At 42.1% G+C, this 25734-nt stretch overlaps 1 protein-coding gene across 1 annotated transcript in view; it reads right to left on the bottom strand.

The window, feature by feature from the left end:
• tspan5a (tetraspanin 5a) overlaps positions 1–25734 on the bottom strand; it is a 56009-nt gene that overhangs the window by 12564 nt on the left and 17711 nt on the right. Inside the window, exons 2-7 of the mRNA XM_060923958.1 lie at positions 13616–13666; positions 7897–8043; positions 6117–6287; positions 2303–2428; positions 743–790; positions 95–211 (exon numbers count right to left, since the gene is read on the bottom strand). Coding sequence (XP_060779941.1) covers positions 95–211; positions 743–790; positions 2303–2428; positions 6117–6287; positions 7897–8043; positions 13616–13666 — 660 coding nt within the window. The remainder of the gene's footprint in view (positions 1–94; positions 212–742; positions 791–2302; positions 2429–6116; positions 6288–7896; positions 8044–13615; positions 13667–25734) is intronic.

The raw sequence follows: 25734 nt of genomic DNA, 5'->3' as shown, positions 1-25734 counted from the left end.
ATACAATGACAATTAAGGTATTTCTATTTGTAAGAAGTAAGAGTAGAGAAGGTGAAAAGTATTAATACAAACAGAAGCGTTTAATGAACTTTACCTGTAGCAGTGCAATTCCTATAAAGATGCCTGCTACTACTGTCAGGTTATCCTGTAACCACTTTTCAAACTGAGGCACGCAGCCCTTCACATATATGTAGGTCTTTTGCTCAGCGTCCTACAGAAACAAATAACACAGCAATCTTAAAGAAGATTATATTTATTACATATTACGCTGTCAGATTTCTCTTAGAATTGTTGACTCTCTTTAATTATGTTCATAGTATGGTTTAAAAAAAAAATGCAGTACAGTGTTATTTTATTTTGTTTAGTTTGCAAGCCATATAATGAATGACCTGCAGAGGGCTCCTCATGCTCATTGTATAATATCTAATTATTTACTTACACTATGTTTGTATCACACTTTCAGTTTCAGCATTGGGTTTTTTTTCCCGTAACTGATAAATAATAAAAACAGATAGGAGGCAAAAAAAAAAACACCTTTAATCAGGGGTATTTCTAAAAATTTTCCATGGGTGAGTAATTGTTATTTTTGCATACAGTGCCCCTACACTAGATGAAAATAAGCGTGAGAAATATCTGTTCAATCAGGATATTGTAATATAGTAGAAATGCTTTCTATGACTTCATTTTCCTGAACATGATGTTTGAGGAATGGACTGAAAAGGAAAAGAATAGGTCAGCGTACCGATTTAGCCCGGACATCATATCCACACTGTGTGTTGATTACATCCTCCTAAAGAACAGGAAGTGCAGTATAATTAATAGTTCTTCTAACAGCAGCAGCAATTGTTCTTTATAACAGTCAAAGAAAGCAGTGTTGTGGTACATGTTGACTGGTTAAGCTGGATATGTTTTTTGGAAACACTACACTCTTATCTTCTGTATTTACTGGAATTAATTGCAGATGAGGCAAGTCCTAGTTTTGTTTTCCCGTCATGTTCCTATTTAACTAGAAGTTACACTGTAAATGCCACGCAGACTGTATCTACTAGGCTTGACTGCCGAAGTGATTTAATTACACACAGGAAGGAAAAACCATTCAGCCAAAATGTTCTATGGCTTCAGATGATGAGTTACAGCTTATTAAATAATAAAAGGTTGATAGCTCATGACATATAATTAATGCGCTTTATTTTAAATGGCCTCCTCTAACTCAGTTGTTTATTGAGGTGGTTTTTTTTAAATTATTATTTATTGTAAATGTGACACTGCCAACCATCAGATTCTCCTGATTGTTCTGTTCACTCTCAGCATCACAGGAGCAGCACTTGGAGATTCAAGTCCCACCACTGAGTTCTGTAGGGGAGGGGAACAGTCCAAGCCATATCAAGTGATGTCTGGTGTACCTCAAGGATCTAGGCTTGGCCCTCTCCTTTTTTCACCGTACACTTCACATACTCTGGAAGGTTATACCTTCTCACAGGTTATCAATGCTATGCTGAAGATAGTCAGCTCTACATGTCCTCTCCAGCAGTAACCTTAGTCTAAGCTCAGCTTTTCAGCCTAGATGAAGGATTAACATAACTTTTTGAAGACAAAACTTCTTCAAATGAAAATAATTATGGGGAACTTACAGGTTCGTGCTGTATAAGATCAGTAAGATCAGACTCTGTCTGCTAGTGTATTTGAGAACTCGTCATCCAGGTACTTGTCATGTCAAAACCTGACTTAACTATAGCCAGCTTGTTCTAATAAAACACTGCAATGGGCTGCTGAGCAGCACAGCAGAAAAGAATTCATCCTAACTCAAGAGATCATGAGTTTAAATCCCAATGATGCTGCAGCCAACCACAGCTGGGAGTCTAATAGAGAGAACATGCTTCTGGCTCTGTTCTCTGGGTGGGAGGGATGGATTACTCTCACTCCTGTCAATCAGAGTGACACTCACCAATCGTGTATGCGGAAGAAGGCAGTTAGAGCTTTCTTCTGTGTTATGTTGCCCTGTGATACAGCGTTAAAAAAATATGTAGTGACTAGATTAACATATCTCTCAGGAAGCACATGAGAGTCTTCACACTGCCTGGTTTCCAACTGTCATGTGACATGAGGGACCTAGATATAAGCAGCTGCACTAGCTTAAAGAGTAAAAGTAACTGTAAAATGTCAGTCCTGTTATAGACATGGAAAAATGATCATGCTTTCATTATAGAACTATTATTAAAAGCAAATCAAATGCAACCTTTTAAATGATGCCCTTACTGATAACCGTTTTATCTATATTTCCCCTCAATCAGTTCTCTCTTACTGCTGGGTCCTTGGTACAGCAGGAGAAGGGAACGCCACACTTCTCTCGGCTGGGGTTGGTGTCTGTGCAGTTGAAGTAGATGTTGAGATTCCAGTCATCAGCTCCAAAAGCCCCACAACATTCCCACTGCACACAGGAGATCATATCATATATTCTTTCTGGTCTTATTTCCACTGTATCTAGACTGGTGTATAGACCCTTCCCACTGACGTCACCGGAAACCGGAAGTAAACAGACCCTGCGCCATATTGGAAGACCAAACTCGTGATTAGGGGGAAATAACGGCAGCGCGCGGAATTTAAACCCACGAGGCACTTGATTCATCATAAACCTACAATGGTAAACTTTTGTGCTGTGTTAGGGTGTTCCAACAAAGCTGATGGGAAAGGTGAAAAGAAGTCTTTCTACAGAATACCAGCTGTGATGGAGACACAAGGGGAGCAAACTAAGGAGCTTTCTGCCAGGAGACAGAGAATAAGTGCATTACTGAGTGTCTGTGAGCAAAGGAGAGCCTGAACGTTGCAACCTCCTTATTGGCTGTTTGTAAAAATGTATCAATTGTTGCCCTTCATCGCGGGCTCGAGAGACGAGACCTGACGAGTTAGTTCGTTGGTAGCAGAACAAAATGTCTGGACACAAATCGGGTTTTCAGAAAAGGAAAGAAAATAAACGCAGGGTCGAAAATACAAAAAAGGAGGCAGAAAATGCAAAACGAGTTTTAAGGTAAGACAAACGGTTACTTTTCTGAGGCAGCCCGCCGTGGCTGCCTGCAGGCTTATTTATTATAGCCCATTTAGTTAAAATAGTTGATCTAAAATGTTTATAGTTATGTGATGGTTGTCCTCAGTGTTCGAACTATGCTGATATTTTCGGGGGGGTCCCTTTTTTTCCCTGGGGGGGGGTGCTTGCGCTTGTCTCGGAGCGTGGAAGCCTATCTTACGCACATATCACGCGGACTCCACACCTCCACACACGCATCGCGTCTGAAGTCATAAGTCATCAGGGGAAATCGTGTCCGCATTGGCATGTTCAAAAAACAACCTCGCGTCAACAATGATACCACACGCAAGAAAAAAAAAAAAAAAACAGTCAGGCTACTCAACAACCAACCTGGCAGCAGCAGCCGTTGTCATATCGGTTTATTTTATCTTTGATGTAAACACAACACTTCGGATACGCAAATGCTTCCCGTTACACACGATTGCTATGTCAATAAACATCATTTTGCCAATATTTTAGAGACCCCCCAACATTTCCCAAATCATGTTTCAGGGGATCTCGGATCCCCCGAGTACCCCCGTAGTTTGAACACTGGTTGTCCTGATTTAGACTGGTGTGTTTTTTTTTGGGGGGGGGGGGGGGGGGGGGTTTGCGCGATGTTGCACCCGGGTCCAGATTAGAGCAGAACCGGCCCTGGCTACATTTCAGGTGTAGTTTGTTTTATGTATGTATGTACTTGCATTGATGTGTACTTGGTCTTCCAATATGGCGACTACCGAAATCTCGTGGCACGGTGACATCATGCGGGATCCCTCTATAGGAAGCTCCAGATAAATCACTCTTAAAATAACCTTAGAAGTTTAGAAGACTGAAAAAATTCTTAATTAAAAGCTGGGAATAAAATGTGTTAATACACACATTTCGTCACTGCTTAAAAGCGGAGCTTCTGATGAGTGTATGAGTAAAATATCTACAAGGGCACAAAATCAACCTGAATAGAATAATACCATATCACATGAACCATCGAATTCTATAGTGTAGTGTACTTTGCGTCAGTAAATTTCTGCATTGTCTTGTGGCGGTGATACCAATAATGAGATAGGCATCACAGTTACGATACAGATTTATTCCTTTCTTTGACACCACATGCCATGAGCCAGAAACAACACCACGACATTTATTATGGTGTGACTCTGCTGGGTGCCTGGTGGACAGCAGTGACTCTGTGCTTTCACTTTACATCATTACTACATAGTTACGATCGAATATCAAAATTTTATGTGTCAAACATTTGTCTGGTTACATCTCACATATCCAGACACATTGTGTGCAGCTACAAACTACAAAGCGCACGCATGCCATTAGAACTAATTACCATGCACCTGTTCCTGATTAGAGCTTAATCACAGCGCATACATATAATGACTCTCAGTAACACACAAACTTTGCAAAAGCCTTGTATTTTGTATCACTTTTCTGGTTTTGACCCTGTTTGTGTTTTTGGACTGCAAGTATTCTGATATCCTATCTGTACTTCACTCGACCACTGCCTGTTTTTCGACTCTGCCTTTGTCTACGTTTTGGATCTGTTTGCTAGCATGCTTTCAATAAAACTCTTCCTGCATGTACATCCGTCTACCGCTCTTACATGACACAACCTATCAACTGTCCAACAAGCTAGTGGACTAATAAAACTGTTTTAACTAGTTTGATATGAAACAGTCATGAATATTATCTGTAAAATGTGCTAGTAAATAATCTCACATTCTTTAAGATGCAAATTAAAAATAAGCACTGGATAAAAACCCATCTATCTTACGTAAATAAAGATACAAATTTCATTGTCCGGTGGTCAAGTGTTTATGAAATATATTGCCTTGCACTCACAATCAGGTTCCCTGTGGTGGTACACGCCTCAATCAGCCATTATTGCATAGTTTCTGATAGTGCTGCTGGAGATATTTGATTAACGATCAATTCTATGACTAGGTTAACATCTTCATGAGCTCTGCTTCATCAACTGCAATGGATCTTTTCAGATGTGGAAATTAATTGGTGCATATATTTTCTGTCTCAGTGCTGCCACCATTTTCTTCTCTCAACACTTTGAACTTTTACAAAATTGTGTAAAATCCTACAATCTGATGCAGTAATTAATCAGCAAGAATGGAAGCAATCAGAAAAAAACAACAAAAAAAACCAAACCCACATATAAGGCGTCATACCAGTAAAGAAACAATTTTCCCCCCATTGTCAGTCTAATGGATTCACTGTCAGTTTATCTGTAGTATTCTGTTATACAGTTCTTAAGGATGTCACCTAAATCAATTGCTATGTTAGCTTATGCTAATACAGAGTCATCTCTGTGACAGGGTCAGACTCGACTGAACTCCAGTATTGAAAGTGATTTGTCCTGAGCGGACCTGGCAACTGCAGTCAGATGCCCAGGACCTAAAATGGAGCTGAGAAGTTGTGTTGTGAACTTTGTTCACATGCTGAAACATGTTTGTTTTACACTTTAGTTATGGTACTGTATGCAAGTGGTACAAACTAGACACGATGTAGTTATGTGGCATTCAAAATGCACAGAAATCCACTGTACAAGTACTACATTCGCCAAATTATTACTGACCGACAGCATTTTTCTAAGGTGGCTTGTCCACCAAGAATATCTGTTCAAGTTTCAATTCTGTGAAACAGACAAGATTCAGCAGCCTGCTGTGATGAACACAGCGATCCTGTCAGCTAAATAAATATACGAGATACAGAAAATAAACAAGAGGTGCACTGTGGGAATTCTGCCTATTAGAGTCAGCAGGATGTAGAGCAGACTGCTATGGTAACTGGCTCCATGCACCGCCTTTAAGAACAGAGATGCAGCAATCATGGTGTCTGTAATTCGTGTCCTAATCTTCATCTCTTTTTCCCCTCACTCTCGTTGTCATCTCCTCCCTCATCAAGCAACATTCACTATTTTGCTCTTCTGTTTCATGATTATTTTTTTCTTATCTTTCTTTTTCCTTTAAAAAAAACCAAAAAACAAACGTTTACTGTGTCATGAACACACCACACACTTTCCTACTTTCTCACTTACATATTCCTGAGTAAAGTCGATAAGATTTTGTAGGTCAATATCATCTCTGTAGGCTCTGATGTTGTTATTTATGAAGAAGTTGAGCTGGTCTTTGATCCAGTCCTTAAAGACAAAGGCAAGAACCCCAGCTGTCAGTTCCAGGAAGAATATAATCCCCAGGAACACAGCAAACTAGAGTGGGCCAAGAAGCAAGAACACATGAGATATAATAATAATAATAATAATAATAATAATAAAGTTCAAGACGTACTGTTTAAAATAATTTTGTGACACTAAAATAACAGATGAAAAATTGCTACATGATATAGAAGATTGCTGCATAATTGGAATATTTACAGAATTATTGGCACCCTTTAAAAAAAAAAAGCTCACAAACACAAACTTACTATAGCTGTAAGAGTCATATGATCATATTTCAGTAGAAGTCAAGTTTATTTGTAAAGCACTTTTAACAACGGACACTGCGCAAAGCAGCTTTACAGAAAATTAAAGACTTTAAACAGGAGCTAATTTTATCCCTAATTTATCCCCGATGAGCAAACCTGTGGCAACTGCGTCAAGAAAAAACTCCCTCAGACGATATGAGGAAGAAACCTCGAGAGGAACCAGACTTAAAAGGGAACCCATCATATAAGAATGCTGTATGAAGTTATTTTAATAATTGCATCATCTTACAAAGTTAGACACTTTAATGGAAGGATCTTGTACACTTTTGCATACAGAACATTTCAAATATCTTTATATAATCTTTGGTGTGTGCACATGAACTGTGGCCTGAATCAGTGTTCAGATCTGGAGACTGAGATGTCTGTTGCAAAACAATGATGTTGACTCTCCACAACCATTGCTCTGCTGATTCGGGTACATGTTTGGAGTTGCTACTGTATCTGACTGACAGTACAGTACTATGTATGGCCAAGTCTGAATATTCTGGCAGATGCAGCTCAATGTTGGGCTGAAATATCATCCGATTCATGATGCCATGAATCTTCCCAAAAGCCCCACAAAAAGCATAATGCATCAAAAATCCACTGCCAAGTTTTAAAGTCAGGATCGGCTACTTCTCCCTGTGCACAGTTACTATTGCAAATTATAACAATGGTGTGCACAACCAAATATTTTGGTCTCATCTGCACACAACACATGTTTTCAGAAGTATTTCCAATGACACTTGGAGGTGATGCTTACTTATTTTGTATTCAGCACTAGTAAGCCTATTGTGGGCTAACTAGGGGCAGTGGTGGCTCAACGGTGAAGGCTCTGGATTACTGATCTGAAGATCATGGGTTTAAGTGGTCACTGTTGGGCCCTTTAACCCTCTCTGCTCCAGGAACACTGTCTCATGTACCCCCTTGTTGTACGATGCTCTGGATAAGAGTGAGGACCCCTTCTAACAACAGACTCGGGGGGAGGCCATGGCCTAATGGTTAGAGAAGCAGCTTTGGGACCAAAAGGCCACTGGTTTAATTTCCTGGACCAGCAGGAACAGCTGAAGTGCCCTTGAAGGCACTTAACCCCCAGGCTACTCTGGGTATGTTGTACATCGCTCTGTTATAAGAGTGTCTGCTAAAATACCATTAATGTAATGTATTATGGTGGAAGACAGATTTTATATCAGAAAAAGAACATCATTAAAGACAACAACAGAGGTTCCGGAGACTGAGGGCAATACAATAATAACTTTAGGGGTGCCAGTAATTCTGGAGTTTACTCTGTTTGAATAAAGTTTTTTTGTGTTACACTGATTTTAAAAAGGATACTACGGACAACATAGACTTACAAACTTGAGGAGGAGGGTGTTCTCTCTTAGAGCTCCAATGCAACCAGCAAAACCCAAGATAAACATTACACCACCCACCACCAGAAACAGCCAGACAGGATCGAACCCACCCAGATCAGTGATGGAGGAGATGTTTGACAGCACGCCCTGAGAGACAGACAGAGTTCAGCTATATTCAGATGTAGTATTAAGCTCAGGATCAGATCAGAAGTGCACAGCTGAGGAGGTTCACATCTGGTATGTTCATGTGTCCCGTATGTATGTGTCCTCAGTTTCACATTTCTTGGCAAAATTTTTAGCAGAAAGTGCCAAAACACTATCAGTTCAAAACAAGCACAGGCTATATAGATATTTAGCTGTTGTGCAAAATTTCCTAATTAAACTGTTGTGCAATTTTACTAACCATCTGGTCAATAAAAGCTACACATACAATCAATGGAAGGTTGCACTGCATTTTGTGGAACTTTTGCTCGATTAATCACGCTTCATGTGCTTTCAACACCACCACCACTGAGGAATAGCTCTTAACCAAAAAACAGGAAAGCAATAAGAGAAAGTAAAACTTGCAGACACACATTATTGTGTAGGGGAGTGTACGGGTGTAGGCCTGTGCTTTCAGCGTTCAGGGAATTAAAAAAATGTGACTTAACAGCTTTATATATTTTTTAAACAGTAACATCTGGCAGCATATACTGCTGACCTATAAATACGCCCCTTCCAATCTCTATATATTTTCAAGTCCAACATCAAGACTACACTGCAACTTGTGTTGAAATAAAAAAAGGGTTATACAGCATTTCTTGATGGAGCAGTATTGAAACGTGCCAAACATCCCTGCACCTGAGCCTAGTGCTCTTCACTTGAGACAGATGTTAATACCAAGTGTGAACAGAGGAAAAAGAGTGGGAGTTCAACTGACCTGTAACAGATGGATATTTATGCGAGATCCCCAGTGTACAGCATAGAGAACAACATTTTGGCTTTAATAAATTTAATAAAATAGAAAAAAATGTTCTGTATATTATTCTTCGTGAATTTAAAACAAACAAACAAACAAAAAACCTTTAGTGTGCTATTGATTGGGCTTTGATTCTGTCTCTGGTGGTTTCAAAAACACAAACATCTCTGCTGAGAGCAAGCCAATCCAAACTAACCAACCAAAATATCTGCTTCTTGTACATGAACACTGTTCATTACATTTCAAGGCGGTGTCCTCCGTGCCTTCAGTGCCTGCCATGCTTATCTTTACAGTTACATCCTCCCCAGGCTACACTGTGTACTAACCTGTAAACATGCAAGGCAATGCATTTGAAACTAAGACAGAATACAGACAAGATAACGGAGGACAATCAAATTACCCAAATAATATATTGCTAGAAATACTTTAGATGCTCCCCTCCTTGAATCGCCACCTTAACGTGGTGGAGGGGTTTGAGTGCCTCAGGGATTCTAGGAGCTATGTTGTTGGGGCAACTGCCCCTGGTAGGGTCTCCCAAGGCAAACAGGTCCTAGACGAGAGATCAGATGAAGAGTGGTTCAAAAAGGACCCTTATGAAAGAAAAAACAGGTATCAGAGTACCCTCGCCTGGACCAGGGATACCGGGGCCCCACTCTGGAGCCAGGCCTGGGGGAGGACTTGTCGGCGAATGCCTGGTGGCCAGGCCTATATCCGTGGGGCCTGGCCAGGCCCAGTCCAAATGAGCAACACGGAACCACTCTCCTGTGGATCCACCACCCGCAAGAGGTGCCGTAAGGGTCTGGTGCACTGTGGATCGGATGGCAGCCAAAGGCAGAGGCCCTGGCGTACTGATCCCCAGCTGACAAAACTGGCTTTTGGGACATGGAATGTCACCTCTCTGGTGGGAAAGGAGCCTGAGCTTGTGCGTGAGGTTGAGCGGTACAGACTAGATATAGTTGGGCTCACCTCAATGCATAGCTTGGGCTCTGGAACCAATTTCCTGGAGAGGGGTTGGACTCTCTTCTATGCTGGAGTTGCCAAGGGTGAGTGGCGCCGGGCAGGGGTGATGCTATTGGTAGCCCCCCAGTTTGGTGCGCTAACATCGGAGTTCTCCCCAGTGAATGAGAGGGTCATTTCTCTGTGCCTTCGGGTTGGGGAACGGTCACTGACTATCATTATGTGCTTATGCGCCAAATGGTAGTTCGGAGTACCCGGCCTTCTTGGAGTCCTTGACTGGGGTGCTAGACAGTGCACCACGAGGGGACGCCATTGTTTTACGAGGGGACTTCAATGCTCACGTGGGCAATGACCGTGAGACCTGGAGGGGTGTGATTGGGAGGAATGGCCTGCCTGATCTGAACCTGAATGGTGTTCAGTTGTTGGACTTTTGTGCCATGCACGGTTTGGCCATAACGAACACCATGTTTGAGCATAAGGGTGTCAATAAGTCCACGTGGCACGAGGACACCCTAGGCTGCAGATCGATGATTGACTTTGTAGTTGTTTCACCTGATCTACGAATGTATGTCTTGGACACTCAGGTGAAGAGAGGAGCAGAGCTATCAACTGATCACTACCTGGTGGTGAGCTGGATCAGATGGTGGGGGAGGAGGCCGGACAGACTGGGCAGGCCCAAACGAGTAGGGAGGGTATGTTGGGAACATCTGGCGGAGGCTCCTGTCTCTCGGATCTTCAACTGTCACATCCAGCAGAGCTTCAACTGCATACCGGGGGAGGATGGGGCCATTGAGTCTGAGTGGACCATGTTCCGCACCTCCATTGCTGAGGTGGCTGTGCAGAGCTGTGGCTGCAAGGTTGTTGGTGCCTGTTCTGGCGGTAATCCCCGAACCCGCTGGTGGACACCTGTGGTGAGGGGAGCCGTCAAGCTGAAGGAGTCCTATCAGGCTTTGTTAGCCTGTGGGTCTCCAGAGGCAGCTGACAGATACCAACGGGCCAAGCGGAATGCAGCTCTGGCAGTCACTGAAGCAAAAACTCGGGTGTGGGAGGAGTTCGGAGATGCCATGGAAAGTGACTTTCGGTCGGCCTCGAAGAGATTCTGGCAAACCGTCTGGCAGCTCAGGAACGGAAAACAGTGCTCTGTCCCTACTGTTTACAGCGAAGATGGAGTGCTGTTGACCTCAACTGGGGACATCATCCAACGGTGGAAGGAATACTTTGAGGATCTCCTCAATCCCACCTTCATGTTGTCCAAGGAGGACGCAGAGTCTGAGGGTGCTTGGGAGGACTCGCCTATCACAGGGGCTGAGGTTGCCGAGGTGGTTAAAAAGCCCCTCGGTGGCCAGGCTCCAGGGGTAGATGAGATTGTCCCGAGTTCCTGAAGGCACTGGATGTTGTTGGGCTGTCTTGGCTGACATGTCTTTTCAACATTGCGTGGAGGTCGGGGGCAGTGCCTCTGGACTGGCAGACTGGAGTGGTGGTCCCCCTTTTTAAAAAGGGGGACCGGAGAGTGTGTTCCAACTATAGGGGGATCACACTTCTCACCCTCCCTGGGAAAGCCTATGCTGGGGTGCAGGAGAGGAAATTCCGGTCGATAGTCGAACCTCGGATTCAGGAGGAACAATGCGGTTTTCATCCTGGTCGTGGAACACTAGACCAGCCCTTTACCCTTGCAAGGGTACTGGAGGGTGCATGGGAGTTTGCCCAATCGGTCCACATGTGTTTTGTGGACCTGGAGAAGGCTTACGACCATGTCCCTCGTGGTGCCCTGTGGGGGGTGCTTCGGGAGTATGGGGTTCAGGGCCCACTACTGCAGGCCATTCGGTCCCTGTATGACCGGAGCAGGAGTTTGGTTCGCATTGCCGGCAGTAAGTCGGACTCGTTCCCGGTGCATGTTGGACTCTGCCAAGGCTGTCCTTTGTCACCGGTTCTGTTCATAACTTTTATGGACAGAATTTCTAGGTGCAGCCAAGAGGCAGAGGATGTCTGGTTTGGTGGCATCAGGATCACATCTCTCTGCGGATGATGTGGTCCTGTTGGCTTCATCAATCCGTGACTTACAGCATGCACTGGGACGATCTGCAGCAGAGTGTGAAGCGGCTGGGATGGGGATCAGCATCTCCAAGTTCGTGGCCATGGCGCTCAGCCGGAAACACGTGGAGTGCCTACTCCAGGTCAGGGGGGAGTTGCTATCTAAAGTGGAGGAGTTTAAGTATCTCATGGTTTTGTTCACGAGTGAGGGTAAGGGGGAGCGGGAGTTGGACAGAAGGATCGAGGCAGCATCAGCAGTGATGCGGACGCTAAACCGGTCTATTGGGGTAAAGACAGAGCTGAGCCTGTTGGAGCTGCCATCTCTAAAGGGCTGGAAATGCCAGTAACAGACGGAGGAAAATCAACATACAGCCTTCAATCACATTTGGCCTGCATGAACAACTCTCCCCAGAGCGACCTGGCCATTTATTGAAAATTGCACACCGGTGTGTAACTCCACCCACAACAGGAAGTCAACAAGAACATCCACAACAATAAAATTCAACAGAGCCAAAAGGCAAAGCTCTCAATTTACTGGTCCATCTACGTTCCCACTCTCACTTATGGTCACAAGCTATGGGTAGAATGAGATCATGGATATAAGCGGTAGAAATGAGTTTTCTCCACAGGGTGGCTGGGCTCTCCCTTAGAGACAGGGTGAGAAGCTTGGTCATTCGGGAGAGACTCTGAGTAGAACTGCTGCTCCTCCACATCGAAAGGAGTCAGTTGAGGTGGTTTGGGCACCTTGTTAGGATGCCCCCTGGACGCCTCCCAAGGGAGGTTTTCTGGGCATGCCCCACCAGGAGGAGACCCCGGGGCAGACCCAGGACACACTGGAAAGATTACATCTCTTGGCTGGCCTGGGAACGCCTCGGTATTCCCCCGGAAGAGCTGGTGAAGGTGGCCAGGGAGAGGGAAGTCTGGGTTGCTCTGCTTAGGCTGCTACCCCCATGACCTGGATAAGCGGTAGAAGATGGATGGATGGACTTTAGATGCTTTGGACTGAATTAAGTGGTATATGTTTGAGCAGGGGGTGGCATGGTGATGCAGTGGTTAGTACTGTGTGGAGTTTGAATGTTCTCTCGTGGGTTTCCTCCCACAGTCCAAAGACATGTGGATTAGGTCAAGTGGCTAAGCCCTGTGATAGATTGGTGACCTGCTCACGGTGTACCCCGACCAGGGACCTTACTCAACGAGGTGCATCTGATTGAACACACTGTTATAGAAAGATACTCACTTTAAACTGAGATGTGTTTGACACCCCTGCTGGGTGAAATTAAGATATACATTAAGAATTAGCTGTATAAAAAAAAAAATAGAAGAAAAATAGAACAATAATAAGAATACATGTTACTCAATGCAGTTTTTTTAACCCAATTTTCTTCCAATTTAGTCAGTGCCAAATCACACTAATCAAGGCCTTTGTCAAACAAAATTTCACAGGGATGCTGAATAGCTGTATCTGTACACATGAGCTGACAGAAGAGAAAGGAGGACTATTCTTCCTACTGTTCACACTGAGAAACATGGCCATTTACAGCCAGCTCTCTCCAACGCCTGGCTATGGAAAACTGTGTCGAACCTGTGGTCTTCTAATAATGGATGCTTAATCAGTTTCTATGCAGTACCTGAAGGTACACTGCAATTTCACTGATTAGTGACTTAGATCCAATTCATTAGTTCTCATCACTACTTTCATCTTGGAAGTTGAACACTTTTCAACATATTTTATTTAATAGAACTGTGGTGAATGCATTTTTGACACTTTCTCACCTTCTCATTCCATGCCCATAGTCCAATTCCCAGGAAGGCCACCCCCAGTAGCTTTAAAAAACAAACAAACAGAAAAAGGATTCAGTAATTCATGTGTCATTCAGGGTTATTTATTATACAACAGAAAACACTTTATTCTAATGTTTACTATGAGTTCAGGATTTCACCTGGATACATTTTTAATTGAACATCTTCCTTTACATATAGTTTGTACCGGTACTTATAGAAAAATCTAACAGTCAAAGAACAAATCTTGACTCTCATTCCACCTAAAAAAAAAAACATCTAAGGAATGCACCAGAAATAGGAAATGAGACTGGGGTTGGTCAGCGAGCGTGAAAGTGTACTGAATTTATGATCATTTGCAACAGTTCACTGTGGTAACAGTCACACCTTAAAATGAGGCGAGTCAATGCAAGACATCTGAACACAGAGTCTAAGAGCAACTGACAAAATTCTCATCCCTCAGTACTGTTTGAGCCAAAAAAGGATCATCCATTCATTCATTTATTTATTTATAACCACAGAAGAATAGTTAAAAAAAAAAAAAGGTTACGTTACTGAAATTAATGTAAAAAGACACTCAGGGATCATTTCAACTTTACAAATACTATTTTGCCCTGAGAAGAATAATGCTAAAGTGTTAAAATATACCATGTTTTGTACATATGAAACAAAGTCCTCAAACATTTGCACCTCTGTACACTAACGTATACCAACCATCAGAAGGGCACAAGCATAGACATGAATGTCCTTTTATTTGAGGTTTGTAATACTAAACACTCGTGATGAGCTCTCCTAAGAAATGATATAACATTATAACATTTAAAGTCAAGAGGACATCATGGCTAAGTAATCAACAAAATATGAGGGTTTAAACTATCAGTGTTATCAGTGAATCAAGCACGTAACTCCTTTCAGCGTCTAGCACAGAGTACACAGAGTTTTAGCTTTCAAAATATTATTACAGGAAGAAAGCTCTTGTGGGCAAAATTGTATTATTCACAGTGTGAGATTAGGACTGTCTGACAGCGGCGTTTCTAATGATCAGATTTATTGTTCAGTCGGAAAAATAATGTTTCACAGAAATTCTGCGTTCAACTGCAGTCGTCATATGATGCACTAGATTTTGGAGTGTGGTTGTGGGTATTTGTACACAAGAACATTAGTAAGGTCAGGCACTGAGGCCATCCTTAAAAAAAAATCCGTTTCCTGTCCACCGGGTGAGCAAAAAAATTTTCAGTAGGGAGGGAGGGATTTTTTTTTTTAATGGATGGGTAAGAAATCGCAATGCTGTGTTTGCTTTTTTTTCAGTACTTTATTACAAAAGCAGACACATTTAATAAAATGACAGTTTAAATCAACTGAAACTTGTACAAAAACTTTAAGTTAGCATTTTAAATGCTGACTGCAACATTTGCAAAACTTTTACAAAGGTACTTAAAATGTCCGACACACGGACTTTGTGTAGTTCTAAATCGACCATTAGGCCTAGTTCGGATCAAATTACACTATTAAAATGATCACTGAATGATTTGTTTTTCTGAATCTTTACTATTTTGTTGTTCGCTAGAATACCATTTTGCGATTTCACACTTAAGCAAATGTTTGAAAACTCCGGATCTCCTTCCTTCATGGTGGCTGCCATTTTTTTGTGCCGCACGGCGCATGCGCAGAGCTGATTCGACAGGGCTTTCCACAAGCACCGGCTGCCGGCCATACAGTCGACTACACAATTAAGTCCAGCCGGCTACTTTAATGACTATTATTTTTGTAGCCCACAGGCTCTAAATATTAATTTTCGATTTTAATAAAATTAAATGTTTATCTAACGGACTGACAATAATGTCAAACTGAACCACACTCATTTAAGTTGTGATTCGCGCTGTTTGTACCGATAATAACCACAAATTCCCCGCCGACTTCGTTGATCAAGGGAGAGTAACTCATCCGCGGCCCCAACATGCGGTGCGTGCGCACGCACTCGGCGGAGGCAGTAGCGTGTCGGGGTTGTCGGAGGCGACATCGGAGGGAACAGAAGCAGAGATGACGCTTATTTTGTCTCCAGTAAACCAGTCTTCTCTCGTTCAATTACGTGCTGGCATCAAAAGACACCGTTGGTTGTAAATTAAACCAAACTGAGTGGTTGGAGTGTATTTGCATACACAAATGGAGAAATGTTCGCTGAGTGTTTAATTGTGTAGCCCCACTGCAGACCGTTGTCGTTGTTAATTCATAGCATGCTCAGCTGCGTGAATGTGTCATGCACCGAAAATAAGATTTACAAGCCAGGAACGCCTCATGATGCAATACGCAAGAAAAGAAAGATGATTTACTGCCGTTTTACTTTGTATTTGAGTAAAGTGAATAAATAAATGGTCTGTGGAAAATACATTTAATCCTGGGAACTGCGTGCACAAGAGTTTATTATTAGTGATGCAGTGCTATGCATTGCAAACTATTGACTCCCATATAGGGAGCAAAACACAGCAAACTCTTGTTCTTCCGTTTTTCATCCTTCGTACAAATTTCGATTTCGAATAACCCAATAGCCGTACATCGCACACAGACAAACAATACATCAAAACGTGCGGCTTGATCGGACTTGCTATGCTATTACTTTGTTCAGCATTCTATGATTTTTTTTCGTGACGTAGTAGCAAAAAAATCACAACATTTCCCATTCATTTTCTATGGAATTAATTGAAAAAAAAAAAAAAAAAATCGCACAATGTTTTTCAAACATCCGCTGCTCTGGCATGCTTTCACCTAGAGACAATTCAAACTTTAAAATGTAGACAAACTTCTCCTGTGTGGATCTGGCATTCAACTTTTTTGCTGGGTTCTATACTGTTTGATCAGTCACAGATCAAACACCATGAGCACATCTGGAGAAATTCAGACTTTATAATGGGTGTCTATGGCGTTACACACCAGTGGAGCTCAAGAATTTAGAGTGTAGGCAGCCTGAAAAAAAAAAAGCTCTAACTTTCTCATTTAAACTGTGTTTTCAGCCACAAATTTCACTCTACACACATAATTTTCTCAAAAGTAGTAGTCACACTTGTCTTGATTCACACAATGTGTCTCCCTGAGTGATAGGATTTACAGTTTTTGAATGAGAAGCCTGAAAGTAAGGAGAGGACAGGCGCACTGCCCCATTGACTCCCATTATAAACGTGGCAGCGCTGTGACTGCAAAATCAGAAATGTCACTTGTTTTTAACTCGCTCTATTGTCCAGATTTTTTACACTAGGGACAAAAAAACTTACATCAATGTGTTCATGAGAGCCTTGTAGCACTCAGTGTGCAAGAATTTTGTGAATAGCGCCTTTCGTTTCCGTGTAAATCCCCGTTGCTGGAGGAGAGGGAACTCTGAGAAAAAGTGCTCTTTGCTTGTTATATTGTGTCTTTTCCCTGCACCCAGCACCGTTACCAAGGCGACGAGCTCCACTCAGGGAGCAGAGAGGGGAGGGGCTGCTCTATCTCTCTCTCTCAAACACACACACACACACACTCACTCCCTTCTCCCGGCGGCTACTTTTGTCATGGCTGGCTAGTATGAGCCTTAGGTGGGGTTTACATTAGACCGTATCAGCGGATCATCAGATTAACGTTTTTAAAAACAATTAGCGTGCACACAGCAACGCCAATACACGGATACACTAATCACATGACTAATCCGGCACGCAAGTTGAAACGTGTCAGTGCGGCTCATCGCTTCCTCCTCAGCGGCTGCGCTCCAAATTACTCCGCCCTGAACAGCGAGTGCCCTCTGGAGGGTGCGCACTCCGACCCTGCGCAGCTCACAGAGCGCGCAAGTGAAGCGCACGAGCAGTGATTCGGGACTGAGCCGCTGTGCGCAAGTCACTCACCACTTGCAAGTGGAAGGATGGCAAGCCTAAAGACAATCATAACTACACAATGGGCAGTATTTCCATCAGTATTTGCAGTATTTTCATACTTTTATACTCTTTAATGAAAGGTGATACAAGGCGGAAGTCCGCGCCGTTTTTCAGCAGTCGCGTCACATGACCAACGCCAGCGAATCAGGAAGGTGGATGTCACAGTGACGTTGTCCAATGACGACGCCAGCTAGAGCTCAGCACAGCATATCCGCGTATTCTCAACGTTTACACAGCACCGGACCAGACACGATCTGGATTGAATACGTGGACCCTGGCGGATTCCCGTTTCCCGGCGTTTTAATGTAAACGGACAGTGCATCTGCGAAGAAAACGAGACAGATACGGTCTAATGTAAACTTGGCCTTAGTGGAAAGCCCTGGGAATGCAGAAATGTCAAGTTCAATTTTAGATTTACGAACCCGAAAAAAATGTCGGAAAACCGGTGTTAAAAAAAAATTTCACCCGCACAAACGGCACTCACCCGGCCGGCGGACCGGAAACAGAACATTTTTTAATAATGGCCTGATGTCAAGTAAGAAGGCCTGGTGTGCACTCGGCACTCCAATTCATCCTAAAGGTGTTCAGTGGGGTTGAGGTCAGGGTTCTGTCCAGGTCACTCGAGTTCTTCCAAACCAACCTTGGCAAACGCTCGCTGTGTGCACAGCAGCACTGTCATGCTGGAACATGTTTGGGCCTCTTAATTCCAGTGAAGGGAAATCTTAATGCCACAGCATATAAATATGCTTTATACAATTGTGTTCTTACAATTTGTGGAGACAGTTTGGGGAAGAACCACATAGGGTGTGACAGTCAGGTGTCCACAAACTTTTGGCCATAGAGTTAGTTCATAAATTATATGACACGAGATCAGGAAAGCTCCTGCAAATAGCTAGATTAAACAGCAAACAAACATTAAAACCCTTTGGTGACTGACCCCTTGAAAATGGTTCCTCCAGGAACGATGACGTTTCAGTTGTCAAGACAACGGAAAAACTAAAATACAAAAACAGAAAGATACGTCACAACGCTCTTGTGCACAAAACAAAATGCTCTTGTATTTGTATTTTAGTTTTTCCGTTGTCTTGACAACTGAAATGTCATGGTTCCTGGAGGAACCATTTTCAAGGGGTCAGTCACCAAATTAACCAGGCTTTGAACAATGTTTGCCTTCTTCTCCTTCATAATAAATATAGCTGTGGAGTCATTAAAGCAAACATACGTCAATAAGAACTCACGGTACATACAGTCCACCTGGTCTGCTACTGAGAACAGTGATGCTTTAACACTGCACTCACTACAGTGGGCCAGTGTGTTTAATACAGTTAGTAATCGGATGCTGTTAGTAAGGCAAGGCCTGGAGTTGTCATGGTGTTGGGTTTGTTTTATGAATCAAACATTTCTGACATTCATACAGAAAGCAGAAGTTAACCACACATACCTCTAGGCCTGGCAATACTGCACACATTTGATTACTAAAAACATTAAACACATTTGCCTGTCCAACTTTAGTGAGTGCAGAGTGAAGGTCACCTTCTGCACGAGAATTCGGGATTTAATTAGTTTTTATAGAGTTCACTGAAATGTTGTCCAATATCTTTCATTTCACTGAACTGTTAAGATACACCTTTGTGAAAATAGAAATTATGGCAATACAGTAAAATGTGAACAGTTATTCTGTTACTTCCATTATGCACATACAGTGGTGCTTGAAAGTTTGTGAGCCCTTTAGAATTTTCTATATTTCTGCATAAATATGACCTAAAACATCATCAGATTTTCACACAAGTCCTAAAAGTAGATACAGAGAACTCAGTTAAACTAATGAGACAAAAATATTATACTTGATCATTTATTTATTGAGGAAAATGATCCAATATTCCATATCTGTGAGTGGCAAAAGTATGTGAACCTCTAGGATTAGCAGTTCATTTGAAGGTGAAATTAGAGTCAGGTGTTTTCAATCAATGGGATGACAATCAGGTGTGAGTGGGCACCTTGTTTTATTTAAAGAAAGAACCTATCAAAGTCTGATCTTCACAACACATGTTTGTGGAAGTGCATCATGTCACGAACAAAGGAGATTCCTGAGGACCTCAGAAAAAGCGCTGTTAATGCTCATCAGGCTGGAAAAGGTTACAAAACCATCTCTAAAGAGTTTGGACTCCACCAATCCACAGTCAGACAGATTGTGTACAAATGGAGGAAATTCAAGACCATCGTTACCCTCCCCAGGAGTGGTCGACCAACAAAGATCACTCCAAGAGCAAGGCGTGTAATAGTCTGCGAGGTCACAAAGGACCCCAGGGTAACTTCTAAGCAACTGAAGGCCTCTCTCACATTGGCTAATGTTACTGTTCATGAGTCCACCATCAGGAGAACACTGAACAGCAATGGTGTGTATGGCAGGGTTGCAAGGAGAAAGCCACTGCTCTCCAAAAAGAACATTGCTGCTCATCTGCAGCTTGCTAAAGATCACATGGACAAGCCAGAAGGCTATTGGAAAAATGTTTTGTGGACAGATGAGACCAAAATAGAACTTTTTGGTTTAAATGAGAAGTGTTATGTTTGGAGAAAGGAAAACACTGCATTCCAGCATAAGAACCTTATCCCATCTCTGAAACATGGTGGTGGTAATATCATGGTTTGGGCCTGTTTTGCTGCATCTGGGCCAGGACGGCTTGCCATCATTGATGGAACAATGAATTCTGAATTATACCAGCGAATTGTAAAGGAAAATGTCAGGACATCTGTCCATGAACTGAATCTCAAGAGAAGGTGGGTCATGCAGCAAGACAACGACCCTAAGCACACAAGTCGTTCTACCAAAGAATGGTTAAAGAAGAATAAAGTTAATGTTTTGGAATGGCCAAGTCAAAGTCCTGACCTTAATCCAATTGGAATGTTGTGGAAGGACCTGAAGCGAGCAGTTCATGTGAGGAAACCCACCAACATCCCAGAGTTGAAGCTGTTCTGTACGGAGGAATGGGCTAAAATTCCTCCACGCCGGTGTGCAGGACTGATCAACAGTTACCGCAAACATTTAGTTGCAGTTATTGCTGCACAAGGGGTCACACCAGATACTGAAAGCAAAGGTTCACATACTTTTGCCACTCACAGATATGTAATATTGGATCATTTTCCTCAATAAATAAATAACCAAGTATAATATTTTTGTCTCGTTTGTTTAACTGGGTTCTCTTTCTCTACTTTTAGGACTTGTGTGAAAATCTGATGATGTTTTAGGACATATTTATGCAGAAATACAGAAAATTCTAAAGGGTTCACAAACTTTCAAGCACCACTGTATATTTAATCTATCATCATCATCATCATCATCATCTACCAGTGACTTATTATATTAAGTGGTATAAATTGTTGTAGTGATCCAGTACACTTGTACTGCATTGGTATATGTGACTGAAGTTGGACAGGGGAGCCTTCAAGGGGAAAACAGGAAGTGTTCAACATTTCTTAGAAGACCGGATGTTACTCTCCATAGAGTTCATTTTCTGAAGGCTCAAGAGACCAAACAGTCAGAGAGAGAGAGAGAGAGAGAGAGAGAGAGAGATGGACAAACAGGCAGATAGACAGTATGAGAGATAAAGTCTATAATACTGAACATGGAGACTATGCATAGCAAGAGAATGAGTCACTGATTTTCGATTCAGATTTCCAAACTGTATACGATCAGAGATCTGCTCTTACTTTAAACAGTGTATGAAGTTTTTAGGAAAGACAGGCCCTTTTGCTTGTCAAAGTCTTTTTTTTTTTTAAGCTCATGAAAAGTTCAAATTCCAAACATCCACTGCTCTGTCCTCTGCGCTGAGTTGTTTCACTTTAAAGGGCATTTTTGTCTTCCATAATAGTCATCTTTTCACTCCCCAACCTTCAGGCTTCATAGAGCACCGATTACTGCATGCAGTTTCAGTTACTTGTTTAAGAAATGAAACACATCTGAAGTTTAGTTTATCACTAATTTCTATTCATTTTCTGATATTTAGAAATATGAGACAAGTAAACAAACAAAACTGCTTTAGAAGAATAAAAACACATTTTACTTAAGATTGAGCACAGTAAGTTATTCTCCTTTTGATCAGAGGCATTATAAAGCTATGCTTCATCTTTTCATATAAACTTTTAACATTTATCCACAAACTTTCAGCATATACTGTTTTAAATGATGGCTATTAGGGATCTATGATGATTGTATATTTAAATAATATTGGCTGGCTTTTTTTCGTGGTATATCAGATATATTCCATTCAACTAGCATGATATTAAACAAGTCGAAGACAAGTTCAATATCATGCTAGCTGAATGGAATATATCTGACATACCACGAAAAAAGCCATTATTATTATTATTATTATTATAATAATACATACACATTCCTTTCAGGTGTTCAACGCTCTTTCAAAATTCTCTCAAAATCTTCCATATTTAATGAAGCAAACCTGGCAACCATGTTTGTTTACAAATGGTCACAGTTGCTCACTAGCATGGAAGTTTTACAGCTCCGACGTGTGACTTGTCTTGACAACCATGCAATATCGTAAGCCATATTCAACGCTCATTCTCCATTGAGTAGTCACGTAATAGAATAGAATGCCTTTATTGTCACTATACACATGTATAATGAGATTTTTAAAAGCATCTCCAATAACAGTGCAAACAGCAGAAAGAGAGAGAGAGAGAGAGAGAGAGAGAGAGAGAGAGAGAGAGAGAGAGAAGGGGGGAGGAAAAAAAAAAGGGGGGGTAAGGTGCACAGTCTGAGGTGTATGTGTTGTGTTACACATTATGGAATGAGGTATTGCACATATAAAGTATTGCACAGAGACAGTCACATTATAAATTATTGCATGAGAGAGTCACATAAGATAAAATATTAAACATTATGAAGTATTGCAAGGTAAGGTAAGGTGCACAGACTTGAGGTGTGTGCGCTGTGTGTAAGGTGCACAGTCCTGAGGTGAATGTGTTGCGTTTCACATTATGGAATGAGGTATTGCACATTATAAAAGTATTGCATAGAGAGTCACCTTATAAAGTACTGCACATTATAAATTAGTAAAATAGTAAAATAAATAGACTATAAAGTCAGAGCATATCCGAGTTCAGGGCAGTTATGGCTTTTGGAAAGAAGCTGTTTTTTAATCGATTTGTCTTTGTCCTGATGCACCTGTAGCACCTCCCTGAGGGCAACAGGTCGAACAGATCAAAGCCAGGGTGGGAGCTGTCCTTGATAATATTCTTAGCTCTGCTAAGGCAGCGGGAGGTGTAAATGTCCATCAGGGAGGGGAGAGGGCAGCCAATGATCTTCTGTGCTGCCTTAACTACCCTCTGGAGCCTCTCCCTGTCTACAGCAGTGCAGCTGCCGTACCATACTGTAATACAGTACGTCAGCAGGCTCTCGATGGATGAGCAGTAGAAGGTCAGCAGCAGGTTGGAGCTTAAGTTGTACTTCCTGAGGACTCTCAGGAAGTGTAGCCGCTGCTGAGCCTACTTAATGACTGCTGTAATGTTTGCTGATCAGATGTCGGCGGAGACGAGGACACCGAGAAACCAGAAGGTGTGGACCCTCTCCACATACACGTTGTTGATGTAGAGGGGGGCTAGGTCGGTGCTGTGCTTCCTGAAGTCAACAATGAGCTCTTTGGTTTTCTTGGTGTTCAGAGCAAGGTTATTTTCTGAACACCAGGCTGCCAACTTCAGGGCCCTGTACTACGAACGGAGGTCAACCTACCCAGAAGTAACCCAGGGTTCCCCCGCTAAACTGGGGTTGACAAAACCTGGTTATCTTGTTTGGGGTTAAACGGTACTACGACGCCAGTTATGAAGTTGATTTGTTGAACCTGTGTTAACCTAATCAGGGTTAATGCGCGTTCACGTTAAAGGGGAGGTTATCAGCGCAAATCACCACTGTTCACAATGGCACGGTCGCCGTACTTCACGGAGGAAGAATGCGCTGTCATAATGCAAAGCTACGAGGAGTTCCAAACAACATTAAGAGCAAAATCTAACACAGCGGCTGCCAATAAGGAGCGGCAAGCATGTTGGCAACGAGTTGCCGATCGGGTAAATGCGTAAGTACATTCTCCCTTCTACATGTTCCAGAACAGAAGTATAGGATGACAGAAAGCTTCATGATCAATCACAAGTCACAGAAAATGGTCCTTCGACATGGCCCCAGTCATATATACCGGTAGCTTGTTTAATGTCTGAAAAAACCTGAATAAAATTTGGTATGGTAAATTCATGGAGTAGCCTACTTAAGCTGATATGTGCAGAGTCACATGAATTAGGATGACTGACTGTTCAGTCCCTTTGACTAAGTTGGTGTATGTCCTGTGAACATTTCAGAGGCAACAGCAGTGCCAAACGCACCTGGCAACAGGTGAAAATGAAATATAAAAACATCATTCATAATGGTAAGTGTGTGTGTGTGCGCGTGCAAGCAAGCATTCATTTGCCTTTTATTTATTCAAGTTTTATCTGTTTGCCTAATAGTTCAAATTGTTTTGTATATAGTTTATAATGTTGTTGTGTGATATTAATGATAATATTGTGGGAAAACTACTTTGCACGGACGTTCATTTAATTTATTCTATCGTCATTTTGTTTGTTCTATTTTTGTGTATTTTATTTATTTATCTGTTTGTCTAGTTGTATCTATTTTTCTAATAATAATATATTTTTTGCATTAATAGTTTGTTTTTCCTATTAAAATAATTTTGTGTTCTTGTTATAACTTTATCTATTTATCTGACTATTTAGTTGTATCTATTTTTGTTACAATTTCAATATTTTTAATATAGAAAGTTTGTTTTTTTCTATTAAAATGTTCTTGTGTGATAACTAGTTCTTGTGTTATATTTATTGTAGTTGTATCTATTTTTTATCTCAGACTTAAATATTTTTGTAAAACAAGTGTTTTTCTATAAAATATTCTTGCGTTCTTGGTAACTATGTTCTTGAGTGGGTTCTTTTTTTTTTTTTTTACAGAAAAGCCGTTCTGCATGGACATTCATTGAAGCCCTATATGATCCTCATTGGGGATAGATTAGGGATAAAATTAGCTCATGTTTTAAGTCGTTCAAATTCTGTAAAGCTGCTTTGCGACAATGTTTATTGTTAAAAGCGCTATACAAATAAACTTGACTTGACTCATTGTTTTTTAATGGTTATTTATGAGCGTTTAGGGGTTACAATAATGTAAGTCTAGGTTGCTTTATATAAAAGGTATGTCCAGAAATATTGATGTCACTGTCTAAGCAGAGGGATCTGGCTTCTTTAGACGCTGTCTTCTTAAAACTGAATAAATATTTAAAAAGAGCCAAATGAGCCAGTCTTTTGAACGGCTCTTTTCAAAGAACGGATCACAAAGATGCAGATCCCATCAAAGAGCCATAAATCCCATCTCTAATCTGCGCTCCGATATCGCACGGGTCATCCAGGTACGCTGGCATTGTCTCTAGAGGAAATGTCGGAGGAGAGGTGGTGTTTAAAAAGGGTGTGGTTAATCGGAAACCTCGGGTTAACCAAGAACATAACCTGAGACGAGCAGGTTTGAGATGCAGCGTAAATTGCCATGGCAGCATACCTCAGTTTGAACATAGCCAACTTTCGTAGTATGGGTTAATCGGGAAGTTACGCTGCACGTGATCAAGTTACTCTCGAAGTTACCCTGGTAAGCCAGAAAACCCGCTTCGTGGTACAGGGCCCAGGACCTCCTCTCTGTAGGCTGCCTTGTCTCCCTTTGAGAGGAGTCCAACCACTGTGGTGTCGTCAGCAAACTTGACGATAAAGGTTGTTGTTGTTGTGGGTCGGACTACAGTCATGGGTGTAGAGGCAGTGCAGGAGGGGGCTCAGCACACAGCCCTGTGGAGAGCCGGTGCTCAACGTGCGGGTGGAGGAGAAGTGGGGGCCAAGTCTCACAGTCTGGGGCCGGTTAGTAAGAAAGTCCTTTAACCAGGCACATGCGAGAGGGGGGGGGAGGCCGAGAGTGTCCAGTTTTCTAATAAGGATGTCTGGGATTATTGTATTAAAAGCTGAACTGTAATCCATAAAGAGTATGCGGACGTAGCTCTGCTGCTGCTCCAGGTGATTTAGCGCAGAGTGGAGAGCTACGGCAATGGCGTCCTCTGTGGATCTGTTTGTGCGATATGCGAACTGGTAGGGGTCGAAGTCTGGGGGGAGGTGGTCCTTGATGTG

The sequence above is a fragment of the Neoarius graeffei genome, chromosome 1, assembly GCF_027579695.1.
Source record: "Neoarius graeffei isolate fNeoGra1 chromosome 1, fNeoGra1.pri, whole genome shotgun sequence".
Lineage (NCBI taxonomy): Eukaryota > Metazoa > Chordata > Actinopteri > Siluriformes > Ariidae > Neoarius > Neoarius graeffei.
The sequence above is the reverse complement of the archived record's forward strand: the minus strand, read 5'-3'. Positions and strand labels throughout refer to the sequence as shown.